The following is a 26922-nucleotide window of genomic DNA, read 5'->3' on the forward strand; positions in this document are numbered from 1 at the left end:
AGCATTAACTGAACTCTTTGAGCACTTAGCCGATTCATTAACTAGGGATCAAATTGTAATGTGCGCCAATATTCAGAAAATAAAAGATAAACATCTTACCATAAATCCTACTCTGGATGAGGTTATTTAGATAGCTAAAGGTATGAAACATACAGCAATGTGGTAAAAGACATAGACGTTGCTAATATTGCCAAAGGAGATGTAATAGATGAGGTAGGAGGTGCTGTTGACAATAAGAAGGAAAGCAGCAGGAAGAATGATACAAGAAGAAAAATAGACACTTCCAAATTTAGAAGTGATGGAGATATGAAGCAAAGAAATACCACGTTTAGGGAAGTGAGATATTATCTTTGTGGTACCCCTGGGCATATTGAAGCTAGGAATGCAATTTGTCGACATTATGGAAGGAGGGGACGTTTTATGAAAATTTGCAAAACTAGAAGTGATAGTTAAAGATAGAAGAAGTTGAACAGGCGGTCCTGGTCATTTGTGGAAGCATTCAGGAGACCGCTTTAACCATACATGAGAAGTCTGAAAATACAATGGAAAATGCCAATGAAGAGAGTGGAAATGTGAAGTCAGGGTGGACAGGCAAACTAGAAAAAACCCACTGTCAATTGTTAATAGATGATAAAATACTGAGTGTTGGACTCGGGAACCTTATATACACTTTTATGTGTTAAAAAATGTATGAGAACAATTGGTTACATATTAATGATTCACAGTTAATCAAATCCGATATAAGAGCCGTTGGGTATGTGGGGAGGAGAATAGGAACTTCAGGAACAAAATGGATGATGATCCAATTCAAAGGGTAGGCTGCCCATGGGCGAGTGTATGAGACCGATTATGGGCCAGATTTATTGGGATGACGTCGCCGGGAAGACTTGAATATTGTAATAAATCCGAATGCTAAGGAAATAGTGATGGTAGCAAAGAGGTGGGAAATGGAGGAAGTAACAAAAGAGCATCAGTGCAATTTAACGATGAAATATCCTTGGGTGTTTACAGGTGAGGTAGGCTTGTTTAAGGGTTTTTTTCTCGCGTAATAATAGTGAAGAAAGTTGCGAAACTAGTACTCCATAAGGCACTAGTTCCCAAACTGAGCGCCACGGCACGCCGCTGTGCCTCAAAAACCATCGTGGGCGTCGCAGTTGCTGAGCAGAGTTCATCATAAATGACACCGGGCTCTGAAGTGCAGCCCGAGTGCATTGTGTCTGGTGTCCACTAGGTGGTGCATTGCTGCCTTTTGACGACACACCGGAGAGCAGGGGACATTAAAGTTGGCAGGCTTCTCTTCTGTAAAGCCTGCAAGTGGTTTGAAAAAATATATAACCCTCTCTGACGAGTACCACACCAGAATATAAACTCCCACAGCCCCGAAAGAAATTGCCAGCCGCACATGGGCCGGATAGCAGGCTACACCACAGCATCTTTTTACTGAGTTAGCTGTAAAGGCAAAGTTCTCACAGGCTGTAGTTGCAGATTCCACCGCAAGCACTGGCGTGGCGAATAGTCAAATCACCATAACGATGAAAACAAAACCTACTGGTCAGTGTCTTCAAAAGACACGCAAGCTGTAAACTCCCATGGGCTAGTACATTGCCAATCATGTTTACATGCAAAGTGTACGCTTCTTGCACCATTTCAGATGACTTCAGTTTTCCCTTACCCCATCGATCTGTGCAGCGCCTTAACCTCTGGAGTGACGGAGCCAGATTACTGTGGAGCTTTCGACAGCAACCAACAAGGGCAGAGAGGAAGAGGAACTCCTAACATTTAAAGAGCTGCTGTTCATTTGAATTCCGAGGTAGGGGCGAGTGTGAGCAGTTGTTACAGATGCTTAGCTCATCAAAAGTGAGCAGTAGAGTACAACGGAGCGGTTATTTCGAGAGTTCATGTTCAAGCCTGCATTGACCCCTGCAAGATAAATTGGTGACGTTTAACTGAAGTACAACAGGGTAAAGAGAGTCTTTTAAGTGTAAAAATGCGCATTTAAAAATGCGCATTTAAAAATGCGTATTTTTAATTTATTTTTTTCAGTTCACTTTTCTGTGTAAATTCTTGGTTGCAGGAAACTGGTCTGGAGCAGAAATATTTGGTGGAAACTTGGAAACTAAGAGAAGTGGGTGCTTATCACAGCGTGGAGTTTATTCTATCAGCAGGGGTCAACTAGTGAGGTCAATCATGAGCCAGGAGATTTAATTGATACAGTAGCTCAAAGCTGGCTCTTACTTTTAAAAGAGAAACAAAACACGATATTCCTCCGAAAAGAGCAACTCACACCTGTACACTAGCCTGGAATGAAACTTTACCCGTGTGAGTAAGCGGCACACCTATTTGCAGTACACTGTTTTCACACACAATGTACATGAGCATAATTTATTTAAAATCCAGATCTTTCATAACAAATAAAACAAAGAATAGAGATGACAAGCTTTTAGTTGTTAGCCTACATGCCGGATTTCTTTTGGTACATGAACCAATTAGTTGTTTAAGAGGGTAAGGTTTGATGTGAGTGGGAATGAAAAGGGGCAAATAAGGCATAGGAAGACTAGGTAAAGTGAAACCAGTGGACATGTTCATCTGAAATGGTGGAGGAACATGTACAGTAGTGGATCCCAAACTTTGCACTGCAGCACCCCGATGTCCCTGGCTGGTTTTGACCGGGATTAAATTGAAGTTATGTTATGTTATACAAGCTTATAAAGCGCAGTGTTACCCGAGGGTGTCCTGGCGCTGCGCACTGTTTCCCTGGAAGAAAGTCCACCCTCCCGAAAGAGACCGGATATTAGTCTGGGAACAACCAAGTCTTCAAATTTCGTCTGAAAGTTATGAGTTCCGTAGCAGACCTCAAGTAAAAATGAAGTTTATTCCAGGCGAAGGTAGCTCTGAGCACAATGCTCTTGCCACCCCAGCTGGCCTTATTTGCCCTTGAAACTGCTGCCATTTTAGCTTCAGATGACCGCAGAACTCTCCTGGAGGTGTGCCAATGGATCCGTTCTCTCAGATCTTTAGGTCCTGTTCCCTGAAGGGCTCTGAAAACCGTGCAAAGAGCCTTAAATAGGGCTCTTTTTTTGATTGGGAGCCAATGAAGATGGGTAATCCCTTTTGTAGGAGAGTAGGGTCTGCTATCCTATGGTCACCCCAAATTTTTGCTTTTTGCTTCACTGGTTTTCGACATATTGAGGCTGTGGGCCTGCTAATCAGACCCCCAGCCTGCTGTTCTCTCTACTAAATTGACACTATGCACTTTAGGTGCATGACCAATTGGAACTGGTTCACCCTGTGAGCCCCTGTAACAGGGTACCCTAGGTACCCAGGGCATTGGTGTATCGAAGGCCTACCAGGGGCTGAAGCATGTATTGTGCCACCCCTGGCCTGGCCTAGCAATTTGACACAACTGGCTGATCACTCAGCTGGGGTAAGTTGGTGTATCCACCTCTTACTTAGGTGTAGTATGCCTATGCCTAACCTTAAATGGGACACATGTTAACCTATAAGTCACTCCTATGGCAGGCCTTAACAATCCTGAAGGCAGAGTGCTGGGTGTCATGTGAGATGGTGCTCTGGCATGAGCTGAGCCTGTCTGCAGTAGTCGGAACAACTCCCTTCTACCGTTTCCAGATATCGCCATACCATATACTCTTAAGTGCATTATGAACCTCGCGGTTAAATGCTATCTTTGGTTTGGCTTTATCAAAACATGTTGAGTAAGGTGTCATACGAATTGGAATACTAACCCCTCGCCAATTCTGGCGACGGGGTTAGCATTCCACCCTTCTAGAGGGACACGACATGTACGGAACCTGAAACCCGGGTAAAATCAGACATAGCCTCAGCTCCACAAAATGGATGCTGCCACCACAGACACAAGTCTGCCCTCCTGCTGCTGGGAGTCCTTCCAGCTTGGGAGACGTGGACAAAGGGTTTCTTGCCAGGGGAGGTGCGAGCACCACCCCAGACAGGATTTTGTGTATTGGTCAGGTAGGGCTTGAATAGAATCAGACATGCCTGATGCTCACAAGGAGCCTCGGTGCATATGCCAGTTCAAACCGGTCCTGGGGCACACCAGCCCCAGACCTGGGGCGAGCTGGACAAAGGATTGGGGGTGTAACCACCCCCCTTCCTGGTCCCACCCTTAGGGAGGGACCTAGCAGGTAGTCCGGCCCCTAGAATCCGCTTAAAGGTAGGAGCTATGTCCAAAGACTTAGACATCCTGGAATCAACTTAACACTAAGAAGAAGACGGGTACTTCGACATTCTGCTGCACAGAAGACTGAAGGAAATCTCCCCTATGGTCAGGGAGTGACCATCTTGCTAACGCAAGCACCAACCAGCGAATCGACGTCTGCTTTGCCGCCGCCGGAGCCCGAGCCCAGAGACCGACAAGAACTGGACCTCCAGACCTCTCACCGCCCGATCCACAGTCCCTGCAAAGAAGGAACTCGTGGAGGCACCGAGACACGTGGAGCCAGCCATCTTGGAAGACACTCGACTAGCTGCAAGCGCGACAACAGAGGCTCCCTCCGAGTTGTGCTTTGGGTCCTGAGAAGCCCAACATTCGAGCAGCATCTGCACCAAAGGTGAGCCCCCTAGCATCTCCACGATCAGCGTGGGGCCCCTCTGCACTTTGCGACTTGACGCGCCTACCCGGTCCCTGGCCAGTTGGCTAGTGGCCATCTTGGCGAACCTTTTTGAAAACTACGACGCTGGTCTGGTTGCTCCAGACTGGCCCCTGCTTCCCTCCAAAGGAGCAGCCCCTCTGACCTTGCTGGTCAGAGCTAGAAGCTTTCTTCACTTCCTGCGACTCCTGCTTTTGCCAAGGCTTGTTTGCTTCTTCTGAGTCGCCGACACCGCCGACAGCGAGAGCCTGCGTGGGACAGCTCGTGAACCGACTCCTGGACGTCGTCGACCTTCAGGGACCACGTGGCTGCAGAGACAAGCTACACCTCTTCACCTATTTGCACCCGACATCGCCTGGTACCTACCTGGTGCCACGCCGGTCACTGGCTAGTGACTCTGAACACTGTCCCCTCTGCTTACAGGTCCTCTACACTTCCGATCCACCCTTGGATCCACCGCATCTCTTCTGGACCGACCGCCTGCAGCATCTTTGTCGTCAGGCTCCATTGAACAGATAGACGAAACCCGACGCACTTCGAGCCCTATGCACCCGCTTCCTGTGGGTGAGGTAAAGCTGGCACTCCGGTGCACAAGTGTAGAGTAACATCTCTAATGTCTAGGTTTGAAGTCTTGAATTCGTAGTCCAACCAGAAGACCCTTCTAGCAGTAACTTTTGAACTATTACGCACCCATTGAAAACCTATGGGCGCCCGCGTGTAACTTTCCTCACTGCACACGCGACCCGTGGACCTCCTGGTCACTAACTAAAGTTAGCTCCTTGTAGGCCCAGCGATTCTAGAGGCCCTAGGCCTTCTCCCTTTCCTGTTCGTGGTACTTATACCACTATTTTAGTATATGGTTTGAGCGGCCACCAGGGCCTATCCATATGAAGTGCAACTTTTGTATATTGTGATACTTTCTTGTTTAACGATTTGTGCTCCTGTGCTCATAAAGAGTCTAGGGGATACTTTGAGTAATAAATACATATATATTTTGAATATATATCTGTGTGGTGTCCTTTCACTGGTATAAAAGGGGGTTACATATGGTAAAACAGCTTGCTTCACATGCCTAAACGAGTTTAGCCTGAAAGACTGCTTAGCCTACGCTACCACTAGGGCAGCTGGTCTGAAAAGGTTGACTTACAACCACACCATAAGGGTTGCTTGGCATGGTACAAGGTGGTCACTTTAATTAGTGACATCATATACCAGGCCAACTTCTCACACCTTTCTTAATCGATACCAATCTAGGCGTGCCAGTAAGCAGTCTTGCTGCCGCGTTTTTAGCCATCTGGAGTCTGTTAAGATGTTTATTGACAAAGACTGTTGCAGTAGTCTAAACGGGATAAAATTAATGTAGAGACTACCGTTCTAAAACTATCTTCCTCCAGAAGGGGTTTAATTTTTTTCAGAGTCCTAAGGATAAAAAAGCAAGTGGAAACCACTTTACTAACCTGATCCCCGAAGGAGAGGGTGTTATCCACCATCACACCCAGATATTTTTACCGAGTGTGCGGGTTCAGGTAAAAGCCCCATCTCACTCGGCCACCATGCTGGGGACCAGAGATTGGGGTTATTGCCAAAGCTTATCACCTCGGTTTTGCCAGAGTTCAATTTTAGGCAATTGGCTGCCATCCAACTAGTAATGGCCGCCATACAATTTTGACCGCTGGAGGCCAATCCCTTTTCCTTCCCCTTCTGTACGGATAGCACAATTTGGGTGTCGTCCGCATAGGAGGTAATAAGCAGGCCATAGGACCGAATGAGGGCAGCCAACGGTGTTACATAAATATTAAAAAGCGTCGGGCTGAGGGAGGAGCCCTGAGGGACTCCACAGGGAAGGACAAAAGGTTTCGATGTTTCCCCGTCCAGGTCCACCGTTTGAGTTCTGTCAGTCAAAAAGGATTTTAATAGGTCCCAAGCAACTCCTAGGACCCCGACCTTCGACAAACGATCCAATAGTAGGTCATGATGAACCGTGTCGAAGGCCGCTGACAGATCTAGCATAATCAAAATGGCGGATCCGCCCAGGTCGACCGCCTCACGTATTTCTTCCGTGGCTTTTATCAGGGTGGACTCCGTGCTATGCCCTGCCCGAAATCCGTACTGAGAGTGATCCAGCAAGTCGTTAGTTTCCAGGAACCGGCTTAACTGCATATTCATAGCCTTCTCCAGGATCTTGGCTGGCAAGGGAAGGCGTGTGATGGGCCGATAGTTGTTGGGGTCACTTGGCTCTAAGTTGTTTTTTTTTTAGGAGAGGGAGCATGGAGGCAGTTTTCCAGGATACCGGATAATGCCCCGTCCCCAGAATCTGATTAAGTGTCGGGGTCAAGGAATTAGAAATGGTTGCCGGAGCCATCTTCAGTATAGAGACCGGACAAGGGTCCTTGGGAGACCCGGATATACAGCCCATTAGAAGGGTACAGACCTCCGGAATGGTCAGAGGGGAGAAAGTATTAAAAATGGGGTCAGGTGGTGTTATATTAGTCAGAGGATTTCTAACACTCACCGTACTTGCTTGGTTATTAAAAGAGGAGAAGATGGTATCCACTTTGTTTAAGAAGAAGGTTGCGAGTGTATTGCAAAATTCAATATCGCCATGCGCGATCGGCTTGGAGGGGGTCATGAGCAGAGTTACTGTATTGAACAGTTCATCAGCTGAGGTTTTGGAATTTGCGATTTTGTCTGAAAAATAAACCTTTTTTTCTTCCTGCAGTGTTTTCTTGTAGGCGAAGAGGCTAGTTTTATAAAGTCCTCTATCATTTAAATTATAGCCCTTTCTCCATTGGCGCTCCAATTTCTTACACTCTGATTTGAGTGTTTGCAGTTTTTGTGAGAACCAAGGGGCAGATGGGATTAGTGGTCTGGGGGAGCACCATTTGACCGGGGCCAGTTTATGGCAGGCTGCCCTGATCCAGTTTTCATACCTTGTTGTAGCTTCCTCAGAATTGGAAGAAAGAGGAGGGACTGAATCAGTCAAGGTAGAGTCCAGATTAACTGGATTTATGCTTTTCCATATCCGAATGGCTATTTTACCTTTGGGTTTAGGGTTGGACAATGAGGTAGGGGAGGAGGAAATTCCAAAAATAATGGCCGCATGATCAGTCCAGGGAAGAGGTAGAATGTCTAAGACGGACAGAGTGGAGGAATTAGTAAAGATTCCATCTAAGGTATGACCCTTCTTGTGGGTAGGGCCCGCTACAAGCTGCGAAAGGTTCCCACCTCCCATAGTTTCCAGCAGCCTGGCGGTGTCTGGATCGGAGGCATCTTCTAGGTGGAAATTAAAATCACCAAGAATGGTGAAGGATTTGGTACAACAACCTTCTTCTAAAAAAGAGCCAAGCGCATCCAGGAAGCCACCTTTGGGGCCTGGGGGTCGATATAAGAGCATAGCTCTGAAAGAGTCTTGAGGGCTGTAACGAACCAGGATAGATAGAGCCTCACATGAGCCATTTGAGGCTGCCTCGAAAACGGGAGTTAAACTCTTGTGGTATATAACGGCAAGACCTCCTCCTTTCCTTAAGGGTCTGTCTAAGGTATGGCAGAGATAGTTATGGGGGGTGGCTTTAACTATATCCGGCCCGGAGGCCTTGTTAGTCCAAGCTTCCGTAATGAAGGCCATCTTGATGTTATTGGCTTCTATAAACAAGCAGCATTCAGAACTATGCTTGACCAAAGATCAGGTGTTGAGCAGTAGGCATTTAAAATCTTCCTATTTGCTCTTAGGCGTAAAAGGGGTCCTGTGGTCACTAAGGAGGGACTACAGAGACCAAGCTTACATTCCCCCCCCTGCAAAAAAAAGTAATGTAATTACTGCGTCCGGAGGTCAATTGGTCAAGAGAGCTGCGGCTCCAAAAACATTTGGGAACCACTGCCATAAAGTGAGAAATATTCCCAGTATAGGAGAACCCATAACACGAGAATTGGGCAATTTGTTACAAAACAGATTATTGAGCCCATCGAAGTATCTGAATGGTTGGCGTCAATTGTTGAAGTGCCAAAAGAAGGGGGAAAATGTGCTTGTGAATTGATTTGCGTGACTTGAATAGGAACATCTGGTTGGGCAGACAGCCACTTACGAATATATCAGAAATGTTAACTAGTATGGGAGGTGGGAGTTATGTTAAGTGTCCTAGACATTTCTGCTGCATATAATCAAGTCAATCTGCATGAAAAGTCTAGGCTCTTGACGTCATTTGTTACCCCATTAGGAGCTTTTCGCTACAGTGGAATGCCATTTGGGCTAGTCTCAGTCTCTGCGGATTTCCAGAGGATAATGATAAACTTTTTTGGGAACATGAACCAAGTATTCTGTTTCTAAGATGATACACTTATTGTGGGGAAAAGTGAAACTGAGCATAACCAATTATTTGAGGAAGTAACGAAACAGTTGGAGAAACATGCATTGACAAGAAAGAAAAGTGTTAAGTGAGGATGAAAGAAGTGGCATACTTGGGACATGAAATAACTGATAAAGGATCACACCAAAGAAGAGTTTAGTAGCAGCAATAGGGAGGACAATCTGAGGAGTTGAAATCCTTTCTTGGCGTTGATGAATATTGTTAAAAGTATGTGAAAAATGTTGTATAAATAAAGGAGGGTGATGAACAAGAGTACTGTGTTTGAGTGAGGAGATGAGCGTGAGCATGCATTTGAAGGGGAGAAGGAAAGCATTGTGCAGGCTCCCACCTTCCCTCCCTCTTCACTAGTGAACAGTTGTTTAAATCTTCATAACAATACTGTAACTTTATTCAGTATGTTTATGGTATTTGTATATCGCAAAGCTAGCCAAAAGGCAGCAAAGCTCGGTAGAGTGTTACAGGCAAAGCTGCAGTTATTTAAGATGTAGGTGGATTCTGGGAGCCAAAGTTGACTGGTATTAATTAGTTATGTAGTTTTCATTAAAAAGTTGCCTCTTCAGAGTTTGGGTGGTTCTGATTCATACATGCCTTCAGAGTTTGGGTGGTTCTAATGGATACAAGTTGTGCCAGATCCTAGGCACATAGTCTTAAAAGGCCTGTTGCCACATCATTTATCACACTTTTTCCCCTCTAGTCTGGATGAAGTCCTGCTGCAGGTATGCTAAGAGCCACCAGAGATGATGAGCTTGTCTGCCAGATAAGCAAGGGTATTGATTGAGATTTGTAATTGATGCAGCAGCTGATTTTCAAGGTGTGCCAGTGGAGTTCCAACAAGTATGTGAATGATGTTGTCATAGCTCTTAAGGCCCTGGATTAGATTTGCCATTAAGCAGCAATTTACCATCACCCACGTTCAAGAGTACCAGAACTTGAGCAGATGTTCTGAAGTGTCTTTCTGTGAGGAATAGTTGCATTTTCTTTAGTAAAAAGACCTGGTACCCACACAGTGATATTACCCTTCTTTCCCCCTTGAAGCTTCATCTCTCCTTGCTCAAGCCCTTTTATTTCCCATTTCCACTTTCCCCTGTAATCACCCCCCTCTCCTTGCCTCTTTCATTCCCTAACCTTAACTTCCTTCTTTCCACACGCTCCCTGCACTTACCTCCACACCTTTCCTTCTTCCCTCTACCTCCTCTGCACTTGCGTCCTTCCCTCCTATCTTCCAGTCTTCTTTGCAACTCCTTCTGCAAAGGCCTCACCTACCCTGTGCCTAGGTCCTGTCCTCCCTCCCCTCTTCCATTTTGCCACCAGCTCCTTCCCTTAACATCAGACACCCTCATACAGCTTTTCCTTACCCTCCCTTGTCCATCTCCTTTCCTAACTACCCTATCTCCTCTTAGTCCCTTTTCTCCCACGCTCTCTTCCTTGCTCTCTATTAACTTAACTTCAACTCTGTACTTCTGTCTCGTTCTCCATTCCTTCCCTCAAGTACACACCTCTATTTTTCCCTGTATGTCCCCTATATTGCCTCCACTTGCATTATTGTTCTTTCTCTTCCTCCTTCCCCACCTCCAACTCCATGGCTACCTACACTGTCTTCCTCTCTCTTCTCCTCATCCTTTTCCCTCACCTACCCCCTCCTTTACTATTCTGTCCCACTTTGTCCTCCTCTCCAGCCTCCCATTCTCATGAGGTACCTTTTATCAGTTCTGTGTTTTCAGTTTCAATTTTTGACCCTCTGCTATGTTCTAGTTGCAAATAATATTGCCAGTAGGTTGTTCTGCTAGACAGGGTTTTAAAAGTAACCACTATTGAACCAACTTATTCACATTCCGGTTTTTGCCCTTTACGATATAAATGAACCAGTTAATTACATTTAACAGGTACTGCTATGATGCATCTCGCTGCTGCTGGATCTTTGTTAATGCTTAAAACATCCTTGAGCATCATGATGTATCGGAGTAGATTGATTATCACATTTAATTGAAGAATGACTAACAAAGTGCAGTTGGCCGGCATGCTTCATTTCCATCTTCCTATCTGAGCCTCCTACACTAAATTGCTCTAAAAAGATGGAATCTCTTTAGTATTTAGGACAATTTGGTGATCTGTGGTAGATCAAGGTAACCAAAATCTGCTATTTTCTGATGGCTTGTCTTCTGCGTTTCGGAATCTTGTGAAATGAACTGTGGTATTCCTTAAACTTCCTGTTTACTTTTCCAGAGTTATGGCAGCTTTGATTACTTTTTAGCCACAAAGTAGTTCCATACATTTGTAGGGAAGCTGTTTGGGCACTTCATCTTTTTGTATGCAATACTCTCCAGGTGCATCTGATTGTTAAGATGAAAATATTTGCCAGAATGTTCTGTGCTGTGGCACCCATTTTGTTACCTTGCCAGTATGTGTGGGTTGTTTATACTCGTTTCACAACAAGTTGGCAAGAAAAGGAGAAGGGGAAGAACACAATACAAATTACTGTTGTGGTGATTTCATTACTCATTAGCCCTTGTTGTTTTGGACCCATTAGTGCGCAGAGGTATGTGACGGGCCCTCGAAAATGTGATTAATGATGTGGCACTCTGATAACGTTTTAAAGCTACAACTTTCGTTTTGAGAATGCTTTTTCTGATTCTCACTTTGATGGAAATTCCCCACCTGTTTTGAAGAAGGAAGCGTGAGCACTAAATATTTTAAAGTATTTTTTTCTTTCCACTGCAGACAATGATAAGCTTTTTTTAGTTTGTAATACGGTATAGTAAAACGCGTGTTATTTAAAAAAAAATAAAAAAAATAATCATTTTATTAATTTATTTATATTGCATGACTTGTGGCATAACAAGCACAACAAAATGATTGACGGACTGCGGAAACTTTTCAACCACTCATCCCCAGTCAAGAGATCTCGGTTTAGTCCATCATTCTTTTGCTCACCACTCCACCCCAATTTGGACCCAGCTGTATGCAACTCAATCTTGACCCTCCTCCTCATAGGAACAGTCTAACCCAAACATCCAGGCCAGGTCCTCCCTGGACCAGAAACCAGCATCGTGAGACCGGTTTTCGGGAAATGACCCCTCATCAGCCAGGCTAGCTTGAATCCAGTGGCACAGCGAGCAAGGGACCCGAGTCTGGGCTTTCCTTTGGCCTCTTAGGGCGAACATCCATCATCCATCATTCTCTTGCTCACTAGGCCATCCCATTTTGGACCCACCCATTTTCAAATCAGTCTTGACCCTGTTCTCACTGGAAAAGTCCAGCCCGAACTGCCAGGCCCTCCCTGGACCAGAAACCAGCATCATCATGGGGGTGAGTGATTGAAAAGTTTCAGCACTCCATCCATTATCTTGTTTTGTTTGCTATGTTTGCCTTAAGTGGCCATTGGTATACCCAGACGTGGGTCCCTTGCTCACTGAGCCACTGGATTCAAGCTAGCCTGGCTGATGAGGGGTGATACCCCAACACTGGTCCCAGGATGCTTGTTTCGGGTCCAGAGAGGACCTGGCCTGGCAGTTTAGGCTGGACTGTTCCCATGAGGAGCAGGGTCAAGACTGATTTGCATATGGTCCAAAGAAGGGTGGCATAGTGAGCGAAAGAACGATGGATTAAACCCAGATCTCTTGACGGTGTGAGCGATTGAAAGGTTTCAGCACTCCGTCCATCTTGTTTTGTTTGCTATTGCTTGTGACTTGCCATCTGTTTGGCTTGTACTGAACCTGTTGAGCAGCGCAAAAGTGGTGAACTTTCTTTTTGAAATGTTGCATTCTTTTCCTTCCTCAGAATAAACAAGAGATTTGCTTTATGAAGGGTGCCTTTGAGCAAGTGATTCGGTACTGCAGTACTTACTATTCGAAAGGACAGAATTTGCCACTGACAAATCAACAAAGGGAACTGTACCATCAGGAGAAGGCATACATGGGTACCTCAGGACTTAGGGGTGAGTACACATTATGTGTTTAATTTTTGTGTTCAAGTTCTGTACACATACCTTTTAAGGATACCTGCTCCCAAAGATTCTTTAAATGAACTCCCTTCTATGGCACAAAATGGAGCTATAATGTTTTTTCCATAGCAGTCTGCTCTCACTGATGCCACATAGTGCTCTGCTGTCACAATCACATCTCATGGCTCCACCAGAAGGGATGTTTCGTTGGTATTACAGGTGTTTGGCCGTTGATATTTGCTTTTGTTTTCCCCACCTCCCCCTGTGGCAGGAAACAGAGCCATTGATGTTTCCTCTTTCTGTTTTTGATTTGCTTGTGATTTTTTAGATGTGCCTTCCTCAATCCTTGGGTTTTTAGCCCTCTGTTGCTTGTTTCTGTCTGATGTTAGAACTGGATACACTCACTTATTATCAGTGGTGACTTGTCTTATGATGCAACATCCTGCTCGCTCTGTGGCTTGATGCGTTATGATGCTATTCATGAGAGGAAAGCCAAATTGATGGTGCCCACAATGAATGATGGCACTATATCTCTTTGAAGGCATAGGGCTCACACCTGGTCTTGCTTTAGAAATTGTTTCTCAGCTCATAAGTGCAATAGTTTAAGAGCAAAGGGGATCTCGATCTTGTAATCATTTGTAGCACCTATTCACTACTGCATCTCTTCTCTTGAATAGGTTTAAGTATTCTATGCTGGACATTTTCCAAGACTCTGCTTAACATATATCTTCAGGGAATTATGCACTTACGTTAACAGTAGACACCGACTTGGTCTCAACCATGTTCTTTTAGTAGCCTCTTTGTCCTTGGGCTCCACTTTGTTTGATATCTGTTCCAACCGTGCCAGTTTCAGCAGCAACCAAATGCCCACTAAGACGAAGACAATTGGAAACTGCTTTCTCTCGCTACAGAAGAATCTATGCAGAAACCGCATCATCTTTTGGGATCAAATGCCATCTTATTTGTGGAGAAAAGATTATCACAACAGTTAGGATGGCAGTGTTATGTACTGCTCAAAAGAAATGGGAATGGATGTGTCTTTAATAACACAGGAGGTTGGACCACGTACGTGGAGCACATGTCTCATATGGGGCTGCTGGGAGACACAAGAATTGCATAAAAGAACCTGCTCATCTCAAATCATTTGAGACAAAATCAGACCCACACACCTGCAGCATCTCCACAGCAGGCCATTGGGTACTGAAACGCAAACCACAACACTCCTTTGCTCACTCGACGCACCGCGCAAGAGAAGTAAGTGGCTACTAGACCAAAAAGACAATGAAATATCCCTCCTTGAGCAGTACAGTCTCTAAGTAATGTGTTTGATTTAATGGAGTATCCTATCCTTCACTGTAAGAGAAGGTATAGGTCTAACCAGTTCATCATCAGGGTCTTAATACGTCAACCTCAATCTTTGGGCCAAAAATGACTGCTAACTTCCAGGAAGGTACTTCGCAAAGGGCTAAAACACTGTAGTGATGTTTGAGTATCCACAGAGTCCAAGATGCCCTGACATTTAGAATAGTGTATGGTAAAAATTGTGTCCTCCTATAATCTGTACTCCTTACTTTAAAAATTCAGATTGGCACAACCTTTCTTCCTCAAAAAATAACGTCGGAAGCAACCTGCCATGTATGAAATAGTCTTTCGTGACTACAACTTTTTGTTTACTCATGTATGACTATTTTTACTCACTTCTGACTGTGGACACTTTTTTTCCTGCAGAATCAAATTAATATGATGTAATAAATGTGATTCTCTGATCCTCTTTCTCCGTATGATAAAGGGTAAGGTTATTGAAATGAGTTTCTGAAAAAGAATATGAAAATATTGAAGTGCGACTGTGATGAAACTTGATGTTTCTTCTTGATCTCTTTTCAAAATAACAATATAAACAGAACTCATAAGGCACCTTTCTTTTCATATATACCTTCTTATACTCTGGCAACAGCCTTACTGAAGGACCTACAAAACATAAGCTGTATAGACACCTCCCTGGAGAAGACATTCCCTGCACTCGTAGGTCCAACTTATACCGAATACAATTTTCAGCTGTCATGAGGAGGTTGCAGAGACAATGTATACAGACTGAGACAGTGGAGACCAAGATGCCTTTATTTACTAAGATTTTAGGAGAAAAAATCCTCTGACCAGATTTTAGCCTTTAATGAGGCATTGATAAATCCCATCATGCAGGCTTGAGACAAGCCTCAAGCCATTCTGGCAGTGTTTATACCTATGTTGCAAACATTTAAATCTGCTTTGACATATCCTCCATAGGTTTTGGGCTTTGTCCGCTCCTCAAATCTTGATAAACTTTGCCAACCACCTTCTAATTTAAAGCAGGCATTTTACCTCCTGTTCCACTCGAGAGAATAAAAGAATTTGTGTTCCTTTCACGCAAGATGTTTCCATTAGCCAGCTGTGAGCTTAAGTTATCCGATGGATCCTTTCAGCTTGCATGGTACTCCCACACACTTAAAAATTATTTAATTTAGCCAAGCTATCCATGTAGAGGGGCTTGCACACCATTTCACAAACCATGATGTTGGTGGTCTTCAGTGCTACTGATGAATTCGCACCCCTGCACTAGTGTGGGACATTCAAGCCTATTTCAGGACATGCTTTTCAGTGGGCACTGGTTGACCAGAGATGAAGTCTCTTCTTACCTAGAAATAAAGTGTGTATGAAGTACAGCTACAGCTGTGAAACGGGGCCTCTCATCACCTTCAAAACGTTTGCTTTGACACTGCTGTAGGCTCCTTCTCGAGTTAGTCACCAGTGTACCAGGAACCAGATGTAGCAGCAACTACTCAACAGCGTTTGGGTCTTTTCTGAGGCAGAGGCTCAGTCAAGTTATGACATCCTAATATGACATCCTCCTGATATACTACAGCGACTAACCCTTGTTGACTTTTTTATTCTACACATTCACGAGACACAAGTCTGGAGTAGGGTGGCATTATTTCTCCATCAGGGATGGAGAATAACAGAAGATGAGTGGCTACTACAGATCATTTTACCAAGCAGCCTTCATAACTTGAGCATCCACATCTTGGTCTTTGCCTCCGTTTGGGATTCCTCTGCAACAGAGTCTACTTTCAAATGGGAAGGAGGAGATTCTACATCTCAACCCAGATGCTGCCATTCTTTCAATTGAACAATTAAACAGTTGGTTCTTGCTTTCTATAATCTTCCAGCAGAGATCTTAAATGTCCTTCTTTTAGTCATTCGTTCTTTCACTATGGCGATAGTTTATCTTCTGGAATATATCTTTTCTTCCTGGTGACAGGATAGCTTTGTGGATCCACTCTGTGTTGCCATAGTCCTTATTCTTCAGGTTTATTGTATTTTTGGCTGAAAAGGGTTGAGTTTGGGCACTTTAAAGGGTTGTTTAGCCTCCATCTTGGCATTTATGTTCTTACCTTGTTGGATGTATTTTTAAGCTGCCTGTGGTTATTCACTTTCTGATAATTAGTCATTGTAAGTTCCCTCTGACTTATCAAGACTTGAATTTGTTACATATCTTCTATACATGCAGATGTTTCAACTAATAAATTGCTTTCCACTTTCCTACCTGGATAACGGCCTTCCTTCTAGCGATCACTTCAGCATTGAAGGTGAGGGATCTCCAGACTCTTTCTGCATCTTCACTTTTCACCATCTTCTTCAGAGATCAAGTGGTTCTTCAAGTTATAACATCTTTTCTGTCCAAAGTAGCAACAAAGTTTATTTCGCACAGGGTATTCTCTTCATTCATTCCTCCGCTTTCCCATCTCTTAGTATTAAGAGACACTCCTCAGCTTAGATCCTAGGGTGGCTGAGAGGCATTGTGTGCTCAGGACAAGTATTTTCAGAATTGATAACTTTTTTTGTAGTTTTCTGGGGATCTTAACTCGATAAGGCTTTAAGAAAACCTTGGGAAAGCAGACTATATTAATGTGTATTTTTGAGTGTTAAACTGTTTTGGGGTAGCGGTTAAGCAGGTCCCGGACTGTTTTGTTGCCCACTGTATAAGAAACACTGCTGCTATATTAGACCACTTGCAGAGAGGCAGTTTAGTCTTTTTCCACTCCTTTGCTCAGCTTTCCTTTGTTTTAGAAGAGTGAAAACAGTCTAAGGTCGGCTGAATGGTGTTGCAGTCCTTGTTGCAACATTCACTTCGTATCCCTCAAAAATTTTAAGACTCCCCTATTTAGGCTAATGTGGACTACTTTCTACACAATATACTGTATCTTGGATCTTTTTCACTATGGTTAAGGGTCTCATAAATACAACCGATTTGGAATGAATTCAAGAAATTATGTCTGGATTTGTGGATGACTTTTGTAATGCAGTTTTCATCCTGATGTTTGTTGTAGTCAGATTAAAGTTAAACATCTAATTAAACAGTTAAAGGTATAGTATAACCATAATTGTGCTGATTAATATGCATGTTATGCTTCTTAAGTGTATGTTTTCAGTTTATAAGGATGATCTAATTGGTTAAACAGTTACATCTATTTTCATATTTCTTTTCAAAAGTGCTAGCTTTAGCTTCTGGACCTGAACTAGGGCAGCTGACCTTCCTTGGCCTTGTGGGAATGATGGATCCTCCACGGATTGGTGTAAAAGAAGCCATCAACCTGCTCATTGGCTCTGGGGTTGCCATCAAAATGATAACTGGAGATTCACAAGAGACAGCAGTAGCTATTGGTATGTACACTGTGCACAATAATATGTGAGAATAAGCTGTTACTGTGGTGTCACAATCTGCAGATACTTTGTTACGGCTTTCATTTATATGAAGTTCCATCGATAAAACAAACAGTGATCGGTAGTGCAACGTCATGAGGAGCTTGCTTTATTGGAATGAAAACTTAAACGGTAACACCAGACTTCCCATGCTGGTATTATCTGAAATTTGTTTATTAATACAACTATCAGCGATCTTCATTTCCCCTTCCTCTTCAGGAGAAACTAGTGTCCCAATGTACTAAACACTTTTGCCAATCATGCTGTTTGCAAAATTGCATGGTTTGGTAATAAAAAGTGTTGTTTGCAATGTACTTAACCCATTTTGCAAGTCAAAATATCTTTCCAACCTGCAAAATAAATTTTGCTATCCATTCTCAATCACAATTAGCAGCTGGCCTGAAAGTGGATTCCCGCCCTAATTGGGAGTCGCAAACCATTGATTAGTTCTCAGTACAGCAAAGCAGATAACTGATTCGCCAACGGGAAGGTATCTCGGGTGGACACCTCTCCATTTGTGCATTGTGTGATCTTGAAGGAGCAAACAGTGGTCCAGAGGCATGTTCTCTCTGTATTCCCTAATGGAAAACATTATTTATTTTAAAGCAACATCGGGGCCTTTAAAAAAAAAAAAAAAAGAAATCAGTTTGGGAATGCAGAGAAAAGGATGGTGGATTGCTTTCCCTTGTATGCCGCCATACCTTGTTTGGAATCAATCATAGGGTTGCAAATCTAAACATGTTATCAATATTTATTAGTGCTGTCATTCTGCAATCCCTTATGAGTGGAGATGTTATTGCGCCACCTGTTAAGATGAATGTTGCATCACAAAATTAAAGGCTGGCTGTAAATGTCAGTGCAGATTTTTCATCCACATTTCATGACCAATCTGTTACTACATGGGGGTCTAGACCACGTTTTATTAAATTAATTTGCCTTCAGCATTGTTCCTTCATGTTGCTGTACAGTTGACCTCTGTTGCAGCACTTTAGAAAATTACATTTGCTTTATTGTGTCTTCCATTTGGGAGTAGTTTGGATGATTCAGATCCCATACAGAAAGACACTTGTGGAAGATGAATCCAATACTGTGCAGGACAGTTGTCATGCAATAAACAAACTGCAGATGTATTTTCAGACTCTATCACTGATAAACCATATTTTGGGATATATATGGTTGTCTGCTGCCTCAATGAGTTCCTATATCAGTTGTCAATAATTTTGTAAATGTTATCCCATTTAAAATTGAGATAGTGTCATTCTGGTCAGGTTTGTATAATCTTTAAAAAAATCTATTAATAGGTGTAGCCAGCCAATCTGTATGGCTAGCACTCAGTTGAGAAGCTGCAGTCATGTTTTATTTCTAACATTGCCACAGACCGTATGGCATGTTGAAGATCCAATTGACTCAGGATTTGGTACGGAGACAGTGGTAACCACAATTTCTTACCATTGTGAAACTCTTATGTGGGCCAGTATCCTAATCCATCTGGACTATTCATGCAAGAGGAGAAACCTATCTTCAAGTCTGTTTGTAATTAATTCAGGACATTACCTCTGGACAACCCAGAAAAAAGCATGCCCTTTATATAGTATCTGGGGCAATATAAAACATCCAGAATTATATAGCAGGTGTTCTGGTGCAAACTGCATTTACCAGACACATCTATATAGTCAGTGGCATGGACCCCAGAAGCTTGTTGGGGTTTATGGAGCTTTCCAATGCAGGCACAATGAAATAGCCCTCTTATCCACATGGGTGTGTGCAAAGATGTACTGAGTGATGTTATATGGCCAAACCAGAGTGCTCAATCAAGCAAACATAATTTGTTATGAACCAAGTAACCAGTCCACAACAGAAGAATGTGGGTGCCATCTTAGAGTTAAACTGAAAAAAGACCATGATGATGCACAACCATATCCCAGTCCACTCCAAGGGTGAGATGTCTTGTACTCTACCCATGGAGTCCCAGAGCTCAGCCTAGAGCAATATGGTGCAACACAGTCCCTGTACAAATTGCAGGGAAAATTTACACGATTTTTGTGGTATGCCAAGAGTAACAGAACATAGTTCAAAGTTTAGCAACATGTTATGTGACACAGATTTTGTAGTATTGAGTACCCCATGGTTTTCTGGAGTTTTGACCTACAAGAAAGAGGTTCAGCATTTTGCAAAACTCAGTAGCAGTGTATTTTGTTATGCGATGTTGTTTTGTTGAACTTTCTTATGGCATTGTGATATCTTCTTGGCTCAGAGTCAAACTTAGGACACAAACATGGAGATTTTCAAACCATGAGGTAGCATAAATTTCATCTGCACTATTCCAAGTTTTCTGATGGATACTTCTAAATGCAGATTCTTCACCTTTGATATAATCACCAGGAGCCAGGCTTGATCTCGAATTCCTACAGCAGTTGTTCCTGTGCGCTAGCAGGTGGCGTATTGAACTTCACAGTGACTTTGTGCTGCCCTGGAAGTGACAGCCTTATACAGTCCCCCTCGCACATAACTTATATTCTTTCTGCACTCTTTGATGTGATTCTGGAGCAACACTTATAACTTTATTGGTCTACAGACGCAATTCCAAATGTAAACTACAGGAGTGTACCTGTGAAGAAACTGTCTCCTATCAAGATGACAGGCTTCAAGTCATAGTGCAAATGCAAAAAGAATCTGTAGGTCAAGGATTCACCTGGTGTGCGTCTCTGGTATCTGTTTCGGCAACAATTCTGATTCACATGACACATGCGCTCTGATGCACCTGAAACACCTTCAAACAAGCGGTCCAAGCACTGGTCTTGCCGAGGCTAGATTATGGCAGCGCAAAGCTCTGTGACCTTCCCAGGTACACCCTGGTTCCACTGAGGTCAGCACTGAACGTTGCGGCCAGACTAGTTACTGGTACCAAACGAAATGAGCACATCTCCCCAGTCTTAAAGTCTCTTAAATGGTTGCCTTATGAAGCCCGAATCCAGTTAAAGATTATCGTTCTAGCGCACAAAGCCCTGCATGACAACACACCCAGGTACCTAGCACAAAAGCTTGAATTATGTGGCGAGAGGGCTTCAAGAAGCGCTAACAACTTCCTCCTGAAACCACGTATCCTGAATAAAAAGAGTAATTGTCATCGAGCCTTCTCAGGTGCTGCACCAAAGATCTAGAACTCTTTCACCGGATTTGTGCAGAATATCATCACTAACTGCTTTCAAACTTGAAGCCAAATCTTTCCTAATGAACAAGTTCTTACCTTAATTTGGGCGATGTGCATTCGCGCGCAACCATTGATCCTACAGCAGGTGTTGATTGACTCTACATCCTTTTCACCATTCTGTGTTTTTGCTCTCTGCCCCTTCGGATGCAAGGTTTGCCCCCTGTAGCATCCTGTTATTGACCTGTTTATTTCTTTACTCGCTGTGTACCACCTGTCTGTGATTATTGTGAATATAACTGTTTGGTATTCTTATCTGATATCGTTACTGGAACTGTATTCTCCCTCTCTTCTAGTTGTGTACCACTTGTATGTGATTATTGTGACTACAACTGGTTGGCATTTTTACTTATCGTTACTGGAGTAGTACTCTCCCTTTCATCCTTTTGTAAAGCGCTGTGATATTCCTCGGGATCTGGTTCGCGCTATATATAACTTTATAAAATAAAACCTGAAGGCTTCATAGAACATAAGAAGAGGTCAAGCCTGAGGCAATGGTCTTGCTCCAAGTCACGGGGCCATTTCTACTGAAGATCGTGGAAGCTCTCCCACACCAAATCATGCTTTTGATTCGAGTCCTTTTGTAAGGGAAAGTCTAAAGCATGTTAAAGTTATAGAAGGCTAAACTGGATTCCTTTCCCCTTGCGCTACTCGAAATTAGGCAAGAAGCTGCATAGTCAGCACTCCAAAGACCTGACTCTGCTAGAGATTGAGTGGAAAAAACAAGGGCACCCAAAGGGATTGGTCAGGGACCTTGGGAACTTATAGTTTACAGGAAACGGGGGTCCCTGAAAGCAGAAAGATCAATGATGCAATAAATATAGCCACAATCGGTACTATATTTCAGCCAATGTCCAGCCGGACAAAGGCACTTTTAATATACAAACTTTTTATTCCAATAATCACAAGAATGCAAGTTCAATCTCAGTGGGATACAAGCCTGTATCCTACAACTTACATATCGCATAGTAAACAAAGTGCGAAAAGGGGTTCAGGCAATTTCATGGATGTTTCAATCAGTAAATATTTCAGATAGTGAAACATCTAATACACAAAAGGTCACCTTCACAATAATTTATATACAATAAATAGGATGTGTAAGGATGACAACTGTGTTTCGATCCTTGGGGGGATATCGGATCATCATCAGGACTAGTTAAATAAAAATTGCCCATGCACAAAAACCTCGAGTGATAAGGTTAATGGTTAAACGACGTCAGGGACATGGAAGGTATCCGGTTAAGTCCAGGGTGACGCGTATGGCGCTCGATGGAAGAGGGACAGGGCCTACGGGTTTAGAGAATCTTGGGGTGATGGTCACGGTCCGTGGTAGGAATTTGTCTCATATAATGAAGAGGATAAGAGTCCGTGGCCGCAACAGTTCAGAACCATTAACCTTATCACTCGAGGCTTTTGTGCATGGGCAATTTTTATTTGAGAGGAAATGCCCCTCCGCATCCACTCAGAGGGAAATGCCTCTTTTGTGATACTCCGGACCCTAGAAATACTTGACTTGCATCTGCGTACTGTAGAGACAAAGTCAAACCTGCTGAGATTCTACAGCCAGGGCCAGCCTCATCAGTACCCTTACTGGCAACCAATGAGGCACTTGCGTACCCTTGAACAGCCAGATGTGCAAAGCCATGCTCAAATCTCCATGGGATTTGACCTCTGGCCAGACGAGACGTATCCTACTCTTGGTGTCCTTACGTACTTGAGCAAACACCCGAAAGTTTTGTGGCATAAGTCTAGACAAGTAAAGTAAACCAGAATGCATTACCTTGTGGTTTGTCAAATACAGAATCTAAATGGATTTAGTAGTTTAGTAAAAAGGTGTTCTCTTCAGCAAGTGTAGCTCTACGCCAATTTTAAATAGTCTGCCTCTTGGGTCGCTACATGCATGTAATTTGGGACATGGCCCAGAAAGATCTTGTCAACTGTCCTGGAGGAACTCCGAGTAAGTTTAGCCCAAATGATTCAGGGTGGACAAGACGGGGCAAAATATGTTCTATGAGCTCAGATTTTGAGGGCTGCGCCATGGCCGCTAGTGTAGTGATTAAACACCACACTGAAATGCATGCAACTGGTGGCCTAGTATAGTCACCTTGATCCCTTGCAGGCCAAGTTATCAGATGTTTTATTGCCTGTTTTATCTGCGGTTGGCACCGTTAAATGTTAATCAGTCAAAATCATTATTCAACTATAAACTGGTCATAAAAGCACAAAACATAAGTACATTCACAATTAGTAGCAGATAGGATAATCAAATCAACAAGTTACAGATACAGTATATATTAAAAAGCTAAAAACAAAGCAAAGGTCATTCACATTCCATAAAATTTCCTGAGTTTCATAGCAGCAGTAATAACATTAAAGACCTCATTATGATGTTGGTCGGAGTTTCCTCTGACTGACATCTCTGCGGTTGCAGAACCGACCAACCGGAGGTCGGCGGCCCCGACAGCGCAATTACAATGCAACCCACATGGTGTAGTCGCAAACTCCCATTTCTCTATGGGAGCTGTTGTGGCGGTCGTAAACCGGCTGCAGCACAACCTCCCATAGAGAAATGAGTTTCTTGAAATCCCTGCACCATCTTGCAGGCGCGCCATGGTCCCTGCCACATGGTGCAGGGATTTACAGGGGGCACCATGGGTGTCAGCCATGCCCACAACCGGAGTGCCAGGGGAGAAGTGGCCCTGATAGGGACCCCGAAAGTCACTCTTTTCAACAGCCTTTCCATGTCGGAAAGGCCAACATGGAAAGGCTGTCAGAAACCAACATCATAATCCCTGACGGTGGAAACATCGTCCGTACGGGATTATATGGAGGTGTCCGACTGGCCGCTTCAGGCTCCTTGAGCACGTCAGAAGCCAGTCTGATTAACTGGCCGGTTTACACTACAACCGTCGACATTGTAATTCGGCAGGCGATTGTAAACCTACCATGTCGGTCAGTAAGCCTCCGACGAGCGGTCAGAGGATTACCAACTAACATAGTAATAGGCCCCTTAGTGTGACCATGCAAATTTCTGGAGAGGTTAAGGGTTCGACATATTCTAAACCCTCTTTATATGAACTAAAATGCTTATGCAAAAGAATAGGACATAAAAAAACAAACCCTTAATGAATGTTAAAAAATTGCAAAATAGCATAAAGTGTGCAGTTGAATAAATTGAAACCGTATCACAAGGACGTTTAGAAAAAAACGCAATCCATGAACCACCCAAGGGAAAACCAACTAAATGGTGGATTAAATTTAGCCTCAACCTTGTCAAATAAAATCTATACTGTGGTTTAGCAAACCAAATTAAGTATGGTTCAATGCCTTAAACATTTGCATTTAGTCCATGATAGAACTTGATCCAAGGGACTTTTCGATCCGCATCTCTTTGCGATACGAAGAAAAGCTCTTTTTAACCCGCTCCTTACTCTGTGGTCCTATATGTTCAGGAAAATTATAGAGCATGCTCAGTTATAAGGAATCAGACGTTTTTGACATAGGTCAGCCATGGGATGGCATTCTTATTGATATTTAAACAGTCTTTCAGAACGTCCCTGGAGAAGCCAGCCCTAGGGGGTACTCCACAGTTAAAAGGTTATGTTGGCCCTTTTGGCCTTTCTATGGTTGCTTGACCAACCTTACCTTTTAAAATCGCTTGCTGTAATGCATTTCTGAAAGCTTTGATGCACATATTCACGCCATAGCCCTTTATCATGCATCAATGGGACCTTAACTTGGTTCTCACGTTTCTGATACTTTCACTGTCTGAGCCTGTGCATAGTTGTTTCCCACAGCTCCTCAACATCAAAACGGTTCCTTTTTGCAATCTCTTCTGCACACCTTGTTAGTGAATTACAGGTACTGTATGTGCAGCTTCCTACACCATCTTGCTGGACAAATAGGTGCTAAGTACACAAGCTGCCTTTTTGCCTAAGGTTGTGTCGCCCTTCCATGTGGTTAGTTCATCTACTTTCATATGTTATCGCCGCCACATCCGTTGAAACAGGAGAAGTTCCACAAGCTTGAACCTAGGAGATCTCCAAGTGCCATGAAAGTAGACGGTACAGAAAAGGAAACTGTAGAGGTGGATTTTCCTGTGCATATGTTATACTCTGGCTAAACAGGAGCCCCCTTATGGGCCACAAGCCCATCCTACCAGAGCTATGACTGTTACAAAGGTGTTGGTGAGGGGTGTTTCTTTCTCGAATATCTGTCAGGCTTCAAAATGGGCATTCATGCCTGTGTTCATGTACAGCAAGAAGTTCTGATGCTAGTTTTCAGCACACTGTCTGGTGCAATTTGTCACAATTGTGCCACACCTGGGAATGCAGAAAAGAAAAGGATGTCCGCATGCAGGGGTGGCACCTACATATATATAAATGTCTCTGCTCTATTACTTCTAGGGCCGAGTGTGGCCAGCATGCAGGGATACTTGCTTTAAGAATTTCGGTTCCAGTCTGGCACCTGGTGATTCTTCTAAATGGGAGGAATCTATAGTTTGAGTATCCACCAGAAAGAGTTTTACTGAAAGTAAGTAACTTGTAATCTTTATTAGAACATTAGAATGTTGGGAGCGCTATTGAAAACAATGGAATGCTCTGGGCTTTTACCAGCCATTAAAGCTCCAAAATTCCAAAGATGCCATTCACAACTGATGCTGTGAATAAAGGCCTCAAGGAGCCTGAGGGATTTTCATATTTCTTGAAATCTTGTTCATAACTCTAGCAATTTTTTTGAACATCAAATTTAATTCAGACTAAATATTAATATATACAAGCAGACTTGATTGTCATGTTGTAATAAATAATGGCATTAATAAACGTGCTTTCTATATGTGTCACTTCCATCTAAATAGCGTATGTAACTTAAGAAGGGGATACCCAGAAGGAAAAAACATGATCATTATAATAAAACTATCTTCAGAACCCAGTCGTTGAACGGGTAGACAGCCCTGTTAGTATCCTGCAATAGTTTTTTGCAATATAAATTAAGAAATGTAATCCAAATATTGGAGGAAACGTACACAGGCAATTATCTGACTTTGTGAATCTACCTCTGCGGACAAACTACTATACCTTGAAGTTAATCTTAGAGATTTCTTTACAGAATGTAATGTGTAAAAGTGGACTGTAACACTAACTTTGTATTTCTTCTGCAGCAAGCCGCCTGGGCTTGTATTCCAAAGGTTCACAGTCCTTTTCTGGTGAGGAACTTGATGTCTTGGACATTCAGCAGCTGTCGCAAATTGTATCTAAGGTGTGTAGCTATAGTTTATATTCTACATCTTTCACAAGGACTGCATAAAAACTGCAGCACAATGCACTACTTTTTCTTTTAGGCAAAACTTGAAAACAGTTGAAGTTTGATTTTCTTTTGAAAACTGTAAATGCATTACAAACGTACAGGGAAAAAATGATTTTCCAACTAGTAGAAGGGCTCTGGATTGATTGTCTCAGCTACTACTTTTGAGGTACAAATGAATAAATTAAAGCAGGTGTTGATAAAGCTCATAACTGTGTATATTGCGTAGTAAACCTGTTTTATAAAGTGCCACAGATACATAGCAATGCAAGCTTTCTCCCATCAATCAATCAGGGGTTTATAAAGCGTGCTACTCACCCGTGAGGGTCTCCAGGCGCCTTGTTGGGGGTGGGGGTGAGAGGTTGCGCCGATCTATTCAGTCGAAGAGCCAGGTCTTGAGGGTCTTCCTGAAGATGTTCAGGGAGGGGGCACGTCTGATGTCTGCCGGTAGCTCGTTCCAGGTCTTGTCTGAGATATGGGAGAACGATCTTCCACCTGATTTGGCTCTGTGGATTCGTGGGGTTTCAGCCAATGCGAGGTTGGATGATCGCAGGTTTCTTTTGGGTACGTGGAAGTTTACTCTGTCGTTTAGATATTTGGGTCCGTTGTTGTGCAGGCACTTGTAGGCGTGTGTGAGGATTTTGAAGGTGACCCTCTTCTCCACGGGCAGCCAGTGGAGTCGCCGCAGGTGCTGCTGATGTGTTTGTGCCGGGGGATGCCGAGGACGAGTCTGGCTGCGGTGTT

The 26922-nt window shown here is 43.4% G+C and overlaps 1 protein-coding gene across 4 annotated transcripts in view; it reads left to right on the plus strand.

The window, feature by feature from the left end:
• The window catches only part of ATP2C1 (ATPase secretory pathway Ca2+ transporting 1), an 831636-nt gene that overhangs the window by 655715 nt on the left and 148999 nt on the right, over positions 1-26922 (plus strand). For all 4 annotated transcript variants that reach the window (XM_085630651.1, XM_085630649.1, XM_085630650.1 and 1 more), the window contains 3 exons: positions 12767-12923; positions 17457-17627; positions 26036-26133. In XM_085630651.1, coding sequence (XP_085486777.1) covers positions 12767-12923; positions 17457-17627; positions 26036-26133 — 426 coding nt within the window. The remainder of the gene's footprint in view (positions 1-12766; positions 12924-17456; positions 17628-26035; positions 26134-26922) is intronic.

This window comes from Triturus cristatus, chromosome 10 (assembly GCF_964204655.1).
Source record: "Triturus cristatus chromosome 10, aTriCri1.1, whole genome shotgun sequence".
Lineage (NCBI taxonomy): Eukaryota > Metazoa > Chordata > Amphibia > Caudata > Salamandridae > Triturus > Triturus cristatus.